Source organism: Gouania willdenowi, chromosome 22, assembly GCF_900634775.1.
Source record: "Gouania willdenowi chromosome 22, fGouWil2.1, whole genome shotgun sequence".
In the NCBI taxonomy this organism is placed as follows: domain Eukaryota; kingdom Metazoa; phylum Chordata; class Actinopteri; order Blenniiformes; family Gobiesocidae; genus Gouania; species Gouania willdenowi.
Genome location: NC_041065.1, coordinates 21017954 through 21031979, shown reverse-complemented (window position 1 = coordinate 21031979; position 14026 = coordinate 21017954). Strand labels below are relative to the sequence as shown.

Here is a 14026-nt window from a genome sequence, read left to right as displayed (position 1 = left end):
AAAGAAGCAGGAATTTCAGATTAAGGTCACTTTATTTCAATATTCATTGACATGAGAGTAAGAAAAACAACAACAACAACAACAACAACAACAATCTGCATAGAATGATATAAACATCTTCATTAAAATATTTCAATTATCTTGTTTGTCTTTGCTAAAGCTATAAAATATGTCATTATCTTTGTCTTAAAGGTCTTGCTGTGCAGCTGAACACAGCATCCATATATAGCATCACTGCTCTGCAGCTTCAAGATGATGTGCTCATGGAAAACAAACTGCACCAGGCACTGCCTCCTGGATTCTGTCATCAGAGGCACGAGGTGGTGGGGATATTTTTGCTTTGTGAAGAAGAGGTGCTCAGCTCTTCCTGTGTGGACTCCTGGGAAAACTATAACCTGGTAAAGGATTGAGAACAGTTCCGTTCAGAAAGACAGTTTTCATCCTGAGGCCCAGCATCTAAATTTAGGACATAGTCTTTAAAAGTAACAACCTAGAGGCTTTGGCTGACGTGCATCTAGGCTGGATATTAAAAAATGTCTTGATTATGGGCGGGGCTTCTGGGGCAGCTAAAACACACCCACTCCGTACTATAAAATCACCAAAGAACAATCTATGCTATGCTAACTATCTACTCAATACTCACTATACCTCTCTATTCACAAATCTATCAGTCCAACCTACTTACTACAGATTTCAGAGTCGACAGGCGCTAGTTTTTCTCGAAGGGGCGGGGCCAACAGTGCTGGTTCGTGATGTAAGAAGCCACCAAAACTTCACAAACCCGCATTCTTAGCCAATAGAGAAATTTCAATGCTCTTGTTGTTTTTATGCTGAAAAGTGTCTTTGAGTGTCTCAAAAAACACTTTTTAAATAAAATGTATTATTATTATTATTATAATAGCCAGGTTTCAACCTATAGAGCGCGGTCAACAAAATATATCAAATTGAAATACCTTGACTTAAATGTCAAAAGTTGAACAAGAATCAACGAGCAAGATTGCTTTATACCCTAATATGTTTGATTTGAGCAGAAAAAATGCAGTTTTAAGATTTAGTTACACTTTAAGGTTGTTGTACAGTACTTCTTGTTGTGCATAAAGGTTGAACGCTCTGATTTCATCCTCAACTTATGGTTTGTAGCCCACAATCAGCCAAACTGGGCCCGATTAGATAAATGCAAAGCCATTAGAAGTCACGACACGTGTCATTTATAGCATGTTTTTCACCTTTACACAGCAGATCTATTTTTTATCTGTAATTTGGTTGTAAACCTGTAAATGATTAACATGAACAAGATTATTGCCAAAAACAATATTTTTTTTCTTCTCAAAGAAATCTAAAGTTGTTGCTATTGAGAGCTGTGTACATGTGTTTTCTCTTTAACACATAACAAGTCAGAGTTTGGCATTTCTGCTAGTGAAAGATATTGCAGCTCTTTTTGATTAATAAGGTTTAAGGCCCCGGTACACTAGAATAATATATTTTCTAAATACAAATGTTACTCATCCTTCAGTCGACATATTTTATTCATAAAACTAATGCCAGCGTGGGAAAATCAGCTGACAGTGAAACTGTTTTCTAGCTGTCAAGTTACAAAACAACAAACTGAAAACAACAATTTAACCCTTTCCTTCTCCTGTCTTAACAAATTTTTCCCTCTACATTTTTTTTAATAATCAGATACACGACATTGACCTGTTGGAAAGGCCACCATCACCTAATAAATAGTAACTGACTAAACTTGACCTTGTCCTCATTTCTGCCTGTTGCTGCACTGGGAATCTTCGTATGCTTCCTGTTGTACTTCAAAATGAATATCACGTTTCCTCCATGTTTGTTTTTGGTGTAATTAAAAATACAGTACCACAGCTTTGGGTCTGGTGTGATGTCTCTCCATATAGATCCATGTCTTTTTGGAAAAAAATGTGTGGAAGGGAAAAATTGTCCTTTTTCTTAATTTTGAAATTTTTGATTGGGAAACTAACATAATGCCCCGACTTGGCAGTATCTTTATCCTCATTGATATTCCAAATATTATCCAAGAACTTTCAATGGCGAAGAAGCTTGAAGTTTCAAACCCTCACAGGTCAACGCAACCAAAAAAACGCTGAGTCATTATTGATTTCTGTTTACACAGGACCTCCTAAATGTGTAGCTGGTGCATGCAATGGGCTTCAGCACAACGAGAAACGCCTGCAGTTGATGTTCATCTTAGTCAGGCCCAGATGCTTCAGAGGAGTGGACAGAGCAAAGGCCGCCTTCATGGGGATGTCACACAGCAGGTCCGACTCCTCGCCGCACTCCTCCAGCTCGTAGGTGGCGTCGTCGAGCATCTCTTTGTGCCGGTCGCACACCTGCTCCACTTTGACCCGGATCAGTTCTCTGCGCAGACGGATCAGCGTACGAGCAATGTGGTTGTCCATGATTTGCAGTTCTCTCTGTGGAAAGAGCCGAGGGGTGGAAAAGTTTAAGGTTGAAAACAAACACTGCCCTGGTGAGAAAACATTCAGATCCCTGGAGATAAGGTTTATCTTCCCAGCAAGTATGAGGGTGATAGGGGTTAAGGGTTTAGACTGGGAGAAAACACACATCTTATTGTGTCACATGCTTGTGGGATTAAATGAAATCTGTTACATAACCACTCAAACTAAATCAAGCTTTCCCACAGAGAAAAATAACCGACAACTTATTAGAGTATAAGGTGAAGTAGAGCAACAAAAAATGGTGATTTAATCTTTTAGGTGCTTGAAAGATGAAACAAAGACAACCAAAGACAACCCCTCCACCCAGGTCGTCTTCTAATCAAGAGGTTGTGGTTTGATCCCAGTCTATACCTGTCTATGTGTCGAAGTGTCCTTGGGCAAGACACTGAACCCTAAGTTGCTCCCAGTGATCGACTAGTGCCTTGCATGGAAGCTCAGTCCCATTGGTGTGTGAATGTGAATGTGAATGTGAATGTGAGCTGATATTTTAAAGCGCTTTGAGACTACTTCAGTGTGGGGATGAAGCGCAATATAAATCAAGTCCATTTGCCATTCACCATTACTAATAATCACTGATCACGGAGCAAGCTATGACCATGATCATATTAACAGTAGCAGCTCCAGGAATAAGGTGCTTCATTGAAACATTTAGAAACAACTTCATAGACTGTCCTGCTCTTCTAAGATGTCTTTGGACTATGAATATACCCCGTCATAGGGTTTTTCAATCCTACATGATAATAAAACAAATAGTTTTAATATGCGACATTATAATATTATAATATAATATAATAAATTACTTAAGTTTTGTCCAAAGTTATTACAATAATAATACATTTGATTGAACAAAATAATAGTTATTAATATTATCAAGTTCTTAGGGTTTATTATAGGACCAGGTTTTCCATGACTGTATAAAACAGGGGTCACCAACCTTTCTGAAACTGTGAGCTACTTATAGGTACAGTATAGTCTGTAGAGCTACCAGTTTGAAAAGCACATCAATTCTAAATATTCACGCTTTAATTAGTAAGTTTATACCTTCCTATTTTGCTAGCTACTAACGTACAACTTTTAACTAATCGTATAACGTAACATTTGTAAAATGTAACAATTATCATTTTATGAAAATCCATCATTGCGTTTTTAAAAATATATCATATTATACTGTGTATTTGGGATAAACTGATATGGATTTTTTAGAGCCGATGCTGATACCGATTTTTTTCTAGCCTTAGCCGATGACCGATACGGACTGGTGATTTTCTTGAGTAATATTTGGAGCCGATACTACATTTGCTCCCTCAATTTACATCATAAAAATGACACAATGATGATAACAAATGGTACGAGTCTCAATTTTTTTTTTTTAAAAAAAGGACCATTTATTGAAATTAACAAAGGTGAGGAAGAACGACAACAAGTAAAACATATTTAACAAATATTTAAAAACAGGTGAGAACAAGAACAAGTAAAAAATATTCTGCTCTCTGTAAATATTGCGGATCAGCGAACGCAGCAGACCGCATCGGCCGATGCCGATACACGTAAAAAAAAAACGCAAAAATCGGATGATAATATTGGCCGGCCGATGTATCAGTCTATACTGCATACCACAATCCATACACCATATCTGCAACACTTGACACTTGTGATAATATTTTAGCGAAAATAAAATTTCGTTTAATACTAAAACATTATCATGTACAGCAGTATTTAACTCTAATAAGTACTAACTACATCTGTCATCTGTATTTATCTTTGTGAGTTTGAATCCTGGAAAGCAAATCCGATTTCAGATGGAGCTCATTGGTGACTGGAGCTCCTGAAGGCACCGCACATGGTCCATGCGGGCTACCTGGGGCCCGCGGGCACCGTGTTGGTAACCGCTGGTATAAACTATCTGTAGGTCAAAGACTCAAAGGACTCACCAGCTCTTTCTTCAGGAACTCCAAAGCATCATCCATGCTGTCAAATCCACAAACGCTGCGCTGCTGTGGTTCTTCATCTCTCAGCCCTGCAGGCACCGGGACCTTGGTCTGATCCTCGGATCCAAGACTTTCAGTCGGATGTCTTTCCTTCCACTGTGGGCTCTGGACTCGCTCCTGCCACTCCAGGTAGGAAGGTCTGCGTGTCTGCAGCTTCAGCTTCTCTGTCAGAGCCTTCACGCTGTCCAGATCCTCCAAGTCTCCATCTGAGGACTCTTCTCCAAACGCTTTGATGTCCATGGAGGCGGTGGATGGAGCGCAGCGGCTCAGAGCGTCCTTTATAAAGAGGAACCGGTGGTGAACCGCCCATAAGAGCCGCTGGAAGGCTGGGAAAAGCCTTCACTACACCCTTAGAACAAATAATACACGATTAACATTAAAACATGCCTGAGAATAACCTGTTCTTATATCAACTTATACCTCCAAATCCAACCCAGACATGTAAAAATATTATCCATTTTTTATATAACTTTTTTTTCATTGTCTGCACATGCTGTCGAAGATCAGCACTACAAGAAGAGCATTTTTTTTAAAGACAGCAATTATTATTATTAATTTTTTTTGCTGCAATTAAATAAATTGTGTAATTGTGACTCATCACTGAACTATTATCATATTATTATTATTATTATTATTATTATTATTATTATTATTATTATTATTATCTTGTTATATTTTCCTATTTAGTTTTGCACATATTTGTCTTTAACTACTGTTTATATGTTCTTGTTGATTGTTATTATTTAATGTTTACATTGTCAGAGAGAGCACAGTTCACCAAGTCAAATTCCTTGTGTGTGTGTATAACATACATGGCCATTAAAGTTGATTCTGATTGTGACCATCACCAGTCCTCCCCAAGGAGGTGTTACACTTTGGTGAGAAGCAAGGGAACGGGGAAGAGGGAGTCAGGGTAGGAAATGGAAAGGGTGGGGGAAAGTTGACTGTTTTAAAGTGAGAGTGAATAGTGATGCGTTAGTGGTGCATATTGTGCCCATTGTGTTGTATAATCAGTTCAGCCAGTCTGGTGACAAGTGTGGAGAAATTGAAGCAGGTGACACAGCATCCAGTTTAAGTATAATGGTGAACAGAGGCGAGGAGTGAGTGGTTATACATTAAACTAGTGTTTGGGATCATCGTGTCTAAGGTTAGGCCCAGTACGAGCTTAATTTTTTAATATAACTTTACAAAGACTGATTCAGCCTACAAGTAAAAATTCATTAAATTACATTAATATTATTACATTATCATTCCCTTTATCATAAATAGTAAACGCTAAATAAAATTTGCTTAAGTGATTTCCAATTCATTTTCTAGACATTCATTTTTGTTTATTCTAAATGTTTACATATATAATAATGTATTAATTTAGAATTAACAAATAATAAATGTCTAGAAAATTATTTGGAAATCACTTTTATTCACATGTTTTATTCACATTTTATTCAATGTTTTCTAGTTACGATAAAGGGCCCCAGTAATATTATTATTAATAATAATAATACTAATTGCCTAATTTTAATGCTTATATGAATGCATTACTAATATATAATTTATGAATGAAATAAATGCTATCAAAACAAAAGCAAAAAGTTTTTGTTTAAAATGTGGTTTCCCTGAAGAGTTTCATCTATAATAGAATAGAATAGAACAGAATAAACCTTTATTGATCCCCATGGGGTAAATTCACATGTTGCAGCAACACCATAGAATAGCAAATGTAAACAGTAAGAACAAAAATAAATGCCAACACATGAAATATACCAACATAGGATAATATTATTAATATAAAATGCTACCATAATAAATTATAACTGATTTTCATGTCATCCTTGTATGTCATAATGCTAGAGTCTATTGGAATTTGGACGTAAGAAAAATCATGGAACAGCTTAAGTATGAGTTTGAATGCTTTGCCATCTAGTGGAGACTCTTGGTATTGCATGTCAAGCTTCTGCGTTCCAGCACTCTGCTGTTCACAGTTGATACACTAACAATTAGAAATATGTTCACAGGAAACGTGCACTTCCGTCTTTTGTATTTCCAGGCAGCATATTTTCCATTTTTCAGTGACGCCACAGAGCAGATCAGTGTGCAACAGGTCACAGCCTGTATTTCTATCTATCTACTCCTTATCGCAAATAAACAGAGCCAGAGAGGCTCAATAGTCAAAGCTCTCACAGAGCAGACGCTTTACTTTCACTTTACTCTCATTCTGAGGAAAGGAAAGGAAGTGATTTGTACTGTGTTGAAGAAACAGTTTCCTGTTGAAGAAGCCTGCATGGTCGCGTGTTTCTAATGGAGTTTTCAGAGCACATTAAAACCGCCAATGTAGAAAATGTTGTTCTCCGACAGCCTCTGCATCCTCCGGCCAGAGGGACCCTGTGCGTCACCGGCCACCACCTGCTTTTCTCGGACCGAGAAGAACGAGGCTCTCCGCAGCTCCTGCTGCTGCTCAGGAACATCGATGCTACTGAGAAAAGGTGAGGAGTATGGAAACATTTTAAATTTTATTATGGTACAGATATGCTTCCATAGGAGAGGATGAGGAGACACATCATACTTTAGATCTATCAATACTTTCTTTCTTTCTTTCTTTCTTTCTTTCTTTCTTTCTTTCTTTCTTTCTATTTATTTCATTGGTTTATTCAACAGGGACATTGTACATAGATATAGATATAGAAAAATATACCAGATTTAGCCAGAAGGCTATTTTTTCCATCTGTCATCCCTGGACAGAATGTTCAAATGTCACCCTAAAATACTACAAATGACAGCAAAGATATACAATAAAATATACAGTGAAACATTTTAACTACATAATAACACATCACACTCCCTTTTACATATTATTAAAACAGTATTTGTTAAGAGACAATCATCAGATATTAAAACATACAAGTTCATAAAATAAAACGTACAATAAATGATTTCTTTCTTTTTTTAATTTTTTATTCATTACCTATTATTTTAATCATTCATTGATTCATTTCTCATTTATTTTTTACTTGAAAAAAAAAACTTGACATTACTTTACTTAAAGTTTGATAAAATAGGGCTGACATTACGCTTTCATTATTATGACACATGACATGTCATTATAAACCCTATCCCTACTTACCCACTAGATCCCTCCACCTAACCCAAAAAATGCCCAAATGTGTAATAATTTAGCTAAAGATGTAATTACTTAGTGAATGACACTTATGGACAGCCTTCATGACACCTTATTCATGCTAATTTTATAATAACGGCAGCATAATATCAGCCTTATGTATAAAACATCATGTAAAGTGTTGCCAAATTTTCTTCTCATTTATTTCAGATTAATTTGTTTCACTTTTTTTTAGCTGAATAATTTTTATTTTTACCTTTCCTTTCAACTATTCACATCTTAATGTGTTTACTTAATTGACTTTTTTGTGCTTTCTGTCATTCTCTTACATGTTTATATCTTTGTAGTAAGAATTTAGTTTTATTTCCACATTTATTCATTTAAATGATTTATTACAGCAATTTTCCTCTCCAATTATAGATTTCTGCATTTTAAATGAAAAATCACCTTCTAACTCTTCCTTAACATCTCTTTAACCAGTGTGGAAAACCTTTCAGGCTACTCCAAGCTCTTCTCTAACGCAGGCCACAAAGAAAGGTTGGACTGTGTTGGTTTTCCTGTATGTGTTTGCTTTGCGCTGAAGAAGGCAAATTTGAAAAACATTCCAGCAATTTTTTTCCATCATTGTTGCTTGCATAGGCCTTAGTTCTAGCTACCTGTTCTTATGTGAGTGGTTTAAAAAAGATGTTTGAAAAGAAAACAACCCATATCTCACTGGTCATCATCCGCCTCGATCAGACAAAACACAAAGAACATCAGCTTTAGTATTAAAATACTGCACCATTTTAATTAATGTTATTATTAATGTAATTATTATTATTATTATTATTATTATTATTATTATTATTATTATTATTATTATTATTATTATGTTGTTTCTTTTTTGTTTTTTGCACCATCCACCAAGTTAAATCCCTTGTGTTGTTTTTAAACGATTTGGTGAATAAAACTTTTCTGATTCTGATTCTATTGATAATACATGCCATGCAACTCACACTTTTGTCAGCTTACGCTTTTGCCCTGATACCACTGCTCTCAAAATGTGCACAGATACAAACATTTGCACTCTGTCTTTCAGTTCCTGCATCCTGCTGTAGCGCTAAAGCCAACGCTTTCATACACAAGGTATTGGTTTCATATCTTTAAATACTAACATTGTGTGTGTTTTTTGTGCAAAGGATGTCTGCGTCATCAGGGACGATTACCATCAAGTGCAAAGACCTGCGTGTGTTCCAACTTGACATACCAGGAATGGAGCAGTGCCTCAACATTGCACACTCAATCGAGGTACATCTAATAATCACATATCTTAACCAAGAGCTTTACAATTCCTTATTGTGATAAAACTATACTATAGATGTAATTTTGAGCTGTTGTCTCTCTTTACTTCCTGCAGACCCTGTCCTGTCTGGGCCATGTGTCAGAGATGTATCCCTTTTTTTACAGACCTGTGGATGTGAACCTCCAGGAGCAGTGGGGTCTTTCTTCTCCTGAAAAGCTGTTTGGTCAAACAAAAGAGTTTGTAAGGCAGTTAATAACACTGTTTCTGATTACAACAAGCCTATGAACACAAAACTCGTACAGATGGACTTTTTTTAACATTAGCGTACCGACCACGTCACAGTAAAATGTCAGGGAGGCTGATTGTCAGCTCATCGTTCAGGATGTCCTGGTTGCTTGGGTTTCATTTGTTTTCCTGTGACTTCAGAATGTGCTACACTCAGCTTAAATTCATGGTCACCGCATGGACAGCTTCCTCTGGGAATGACGGGTTGCTAAGACGATGGCTAAACCTTGATGTTGCCATTGTTCGCGTGTGTTTTATGGGAACACAATTCCCACAACGTATGGGGCAACTATCCTTTTCAGACTGAACTCTGTAGACATTTCAGTCCATTGTTTACAGCTTTCACAACCTTTTCACAGCCAATGTAACTAGTCATGGTGTCCTTTAATATCTGCTGGCCAATGTGTTCTCTGCCTGCAAATTATTAGGTTATTAGCGGTTTATAGGACGCTCAGCAGCCTTTTTTTTTAATTCTTCTTAACCATGGTTTTCATCAAATAAAGTATGGAAATATTCACATTTAAAAATGCATTGAGAAGAAAGAAGACATTAAATGTCTCTGGCCCCTAAGTTGTGAGCAGGAGTTGCGTCCTTTTAAAAGGGTCACCCGTGCTGTGGCCAAAGCCACTAGGATGCTGAGCTGATTATTAGCCAATGTCAAGCAAGGAGAGAAAAATGTTTGATATCTCTTAAAAATATTTGTATGTTCCTTTTCCTCTTCTCTCTTAATTTTTTGCAGCACGACAGATGGAGGCTGAGCAGTGTAAACAGAGACTACTCAGTTTGTCCCTCCTATCCTCCGACAGTTATCGTTCCGAAAGTCCTAGATGACGAATCATTAAAAAAAGTGGCTAAATTCAGACAGGGAGGCCGCTTTCCCGTCCTTTGCTATTTCCACAGGAAGAACGCCATGGTGAGGATTATAATGTTTTACTTTAAAGAGTAACTAAACCCCAAAACAACTTTTTTCTGCTAAAAACAAACATATTTGGTCTGAAGTAGTAGTGCTGTTGATTGATTTGATGCTAGTCCAACTCCTGACATTTTAATCAAAGAATATTCAATTTTGCACATTTTGTTGTAAAAAATTAAGAGTGACTGCCCTTTATGGGTTGAAACCTGGCTATTACAATCAAATTTTGCTATTGGCAGAGAATAAGGGTTTTTGACGGTGTGGTGGCTCCTTATGTCTTGAACCCCTTCTATAAAAACTAACACCTATGGACTCTGCAATCTGTTGTATGAAGGTTGGAATGAGAATATTGCGAATAAAGAGGAATAGTGAGTATTGAGTAGGTAGTTTGCATATATTGTTCTTGGGAGATTTTATAGTATAGACTGGGCGTGTCTTAACTGCTTCAGGAGCCCCGCCCATAATCACGTCAATTTTTAAATGCCCCCACCCCCCCTCTATAGTGGGGGGGGTGGGGGCATCAGCTAAAACCTTGGGGTTTAGTTACTCTTTGACCAACAATCACTAACCACTCAAGAAACCTTCCAGGTGATCATGCGCAGCGGCCAACCGTTGACTGGAGCCAATAGGAGGCGCTGCAAGGAGGACGAGCTCCTGCTCCAGGCGGTATTGGGCGACTCAAACAAAGGTTTCATTATTGATACCCGCTCTAGTCAGCAGGCTCAGCAGGCCCGCATGACAGGTGGAGGGTTTGAATCCAAATCGAGCTACAGCTGTTGGAAGAGACTACACAGACATATGGAGAAGTGTGTGGAATCTTTTGAGCTTCTAAAAGCTCCATCAAAGGAGCCTTTTACACCATGTTGTCTTTAAATGTGTCTACAGGGGCAGAGCCCTCCAAGAGAGCCTGATTAAACTAGTGGAAGCCTGTAGGGATGAGTCCCACAATATGGATCGTTGGCTTAGTAAGCTTGAAAACTCTAAGTGGCTATCTCACATCCAGACCGCTCTGTCAACTGCTGGCCTGCTGGCAGAATGTGTGGAGAGGTATGGATGTTTGCACAAAAAACACTTGAAGTTTGATGACATTGACATAACGCTGTGCAACTTGTTGCTTTCTGGTATCATCTGTGTGAGCATTTTCTGACACGCATGTAAGAACTGCATCATTGATTGTCTTTGTCCAGGGACGGCCATTCAGTTCTGGTTCACGGCTCTGAAGGGACAGACTGTACACTGCTCATCAGCACTTTGGCTCAGATCATTATGGACCCACACTGCCGCACCTTGGAAGGCTTCCTGACTTTGCTAGAGAGGGAGTGGCTACAGGTGAGAAAATGGTAATGCATAGATGTTAAAGACATGTTTCTTTCTTTAAAAAATGAAGTGTCGTAATGGTAAGTGTATGAAGGTTCTCAGTTGTCCAGGTCACAGGATATTTGGAAAAACTGGTGAAGGCAACTGGTTTTATAGGTGTTTAAGGGTGTGTCAGGACTTAGTTTTCTTAGAGGAGTTAATACAAGCCAGAAGTGAAGCATTTGAAAGGTTATTTAACACTTTTTTCATTGTATTGTCATAAAGAAGAAAGTTGCCAGAGGAAGCGGTTGGACAGGGTGCATTGTAGGAATACAGTATAATAACTATAGCCTTATAAACAGTATGGTAATGTCATTAACAATTAACAGTTGCAATTGTTGACTTTCCCCTTTCTTATTTATACATGTACAGGGTAAATACATTTATACACACATCATTTCATGTATGTCACAGGCTGGACACCCATTCCAGGAGCGTTGTGCGCACTCAGCATATTCCCACGCTCATCTCCAGCATGAGTCTCCAGTCTTTCTGCTTCTGTTGGACTGTGTGCACCAGCTGTGGCACCAATTCCCTCTAGCACTGGGCTTTTCTGATTCTCTCCTTTTGCGGCTAGCGAATGAAGCATATGCCTCCAACTATGGCACATTTTTGTGTAACAACGATCAGGAGAGGTTTGAATTTATCGCAAAACAATTAATTTTTTTCAAACTTCTGCTGTTTTGCCTTGTTTTTAAATCTCTGCCCTCTATCCTCAGATGTACCCATGAAGTAAAGACCAGAACCCACTGTTTGTTCAAGGCTTTGCTCAAACCTAGTGAGAGGGATCACTACTTAAATCCATTGTACGAGCCCACTGAACTTGCAATCTGGCCCTCGGTTCAACCTCAGTCCCTCCAGCTGTGGACAGGTAAGCTCTCATTAGAATGCACTCAAATCAAAGCAATTTTATACCTTTAATCAAATCATTCATATTGTCCTATTTCTTGACTTTCAGAGTTTTTCCTGAGGTGGGAACCCCAGATTCAACACATTGAAGAAGCTAAGAAAGAAATAAAAAACATGATTTCTCATTGGGGAAAGCTGGTGCTTGATGACTCCTGCTCAGTCAGTCTGAATGGCTGAAGGTGGTTACAGAATGTTACAACAAAATAATTCAATCGTTGATGACTCTTCAAGACAAAGGCATTTCATTTAACCTACCAGTTTTTATTTAACCAACAACACATCTGATAATAAAAGGTTTTTCATCTGTTACGTTTCTAACCACTCTACAGCTGTTTACCAGTGACATATACTTCACTTTGTTGTTTCACTTGCTGTTTGAATGAATCTTCTAGTCACCAATAAATAAACCATCATTCCTATGCACTCTCTGGTACTGTTATTAGTTATACGTTGCTTTGACAGAAATCTATACAGGTCCAAAGAAATTCTTCTCTGATTGAGTCAACAAGGTGATGGAAACGTTCCCAATAGTTTTTTGGTCGTTGCTGCTATTTTCGGTAGATGTCTACACATCCATGATCTCGGACTATTGAATGGAGTTCTGGTGACTGTTGAAGCCATTGGACAGTGGACTTATTTTCATGTTTGACAAACCTGACGTGCTTTGAGCTTTGTGATATTGGAGACGGGGTGAAAACATTTTACTACAAAGAGGAATTCACCGGTGCTTATTGTTGTTAACATCGAGGTTTGACTTGATCACTATGATGTTGCAAAATAATTAAGACTCATTGGGCCAAACAGCGCTTTTCTTTTCCTTGATTTTTCAAGAACTAAGAGAAAGCATATCTCCTCTTTGCAGATGATACTGTCCTCTTGGTTTGACAATGAATTCAGAATCAACAGCAAAGTTTGAATCCAATGTTATCAGCACATCAAGTCCATAGAGGGAAGGTGAGCCCTTCCTTAATTTGTTATTTTAATATGACAAAGAGGTAAAAAGGCTCATGCCAAGTCAATGATCTACATCCGTATCTGTACTTGAGGTGTTTTGGTCTTCTTGCTATTTAGGAATACCAGGTATGAACAAAGGACCAGATTTCTGGGGCCCAAAACTGAAAACAAAATATATTAAATTGAGTTCCTACAATACCAGGAGACTTGTAGTTGATGTTTTTGCTACTACATTATTCAAATTATTAAAGTAATTTGAGATTGAAAATAGTGTTTTCTACATAGTTTTGTTGTGAAGCACAGGGTTTGCTCACTGCACTTATTTTCGGACAGATAACCACTCAGATATCTTCAATAGCAAAAGGTTGTCCTAACAGACACACCTCCCAGGGGTGTTAAAGTCAGCTAAACACCCCACACAATACAAATCCCTGTGGTCACCGAGTCAGCATGTTTTCACACGCGAAGCTTTGCAAGCAAGAGACGGGAGACTGGAGTTTACGCAAAGTGAAGAAGAACCACAAAGTCCAGTATAACTTTTTACACACAAACAGACGTTACCAGTTGAACTAAAATATTGGCTGCTTATTTTTTGGCTCAGATGTCTCTTGTGTTCAATAGGTATTTACTTTAGGGTTTAGATTAGACGATTAGCCCTGGGTTTACTACACCGTGACTACTGAATCAAGAAACATCTGAAACTTCCTGTTCAGTGGTAACTTTTCTTCTTTTTTTTTGTTT

At 37.9% G+C, this 14026-nt stretch overlaps 2 protein-coding genes across 3 annotated transcripts; one reads left to right on the top strand and one right to left on the bottom strand.

Annotated features, from left to right (window-relative positions):
• Positions 1-13: 13 nt before the first annotated feature.
• fam167b (family with sequence similarity 167 member B) lies at positions 14-4745 on the bottom strand. Its single transcript, XM_028437917.1, has 2 exons — positions 4415-4745; positions 14-2438 (listed from the first exon to the last, which is right to left on the bottom strand). The coding sequence occupies exons 1-2, from the start codon at positions 4709-4711 to the stop codon at positions 2175-2177; spliced, it is 561 nt and encodes a 186-aa protein (XP_028293718.1). The 5' UTR covers positions 4712-4745; the 3' UTR covers positions 14-2174.
• A 1785-nt stretch (positions 4746-6530) lies between these two features.
• LOC114456261 (myotubularin-related protein 9) lies at positions 6531-12717 on the top strand. Of its 2 annotated transcripts, XM_028437907.1 has the most exons (11): positions 6531-6954; positions 8067-8123; positions 8765-8873; positions 8983-9108; positions 9893-10066; positions 10655-10872; positions 10952-11113; positions 11254-11395; positions 11837-12057; positions 12142-12293; positions 12381-12717. In XM_028437907.1, the coding sequence occupies exons 1-11, from the start codon at positions 6770-6772 to the stop codon at positions 12506-12508; spliced, it is 1674 nt and encodes a 557-aa protein (XP_028293708.1). In that variant the 5' UTR covers positions 6531-6769; the 3' UTR covers positions 12509-12717. The 2 variants fall into 2 exon arrangements, with proteins under 2 accessions (XP_028293708.1, XP_028293710.1); XM_028437909.1 differs by lacking the exon at positions 8067-8123.
• Positions 12718-14026: the final 1309 nt, after the last annotated feature.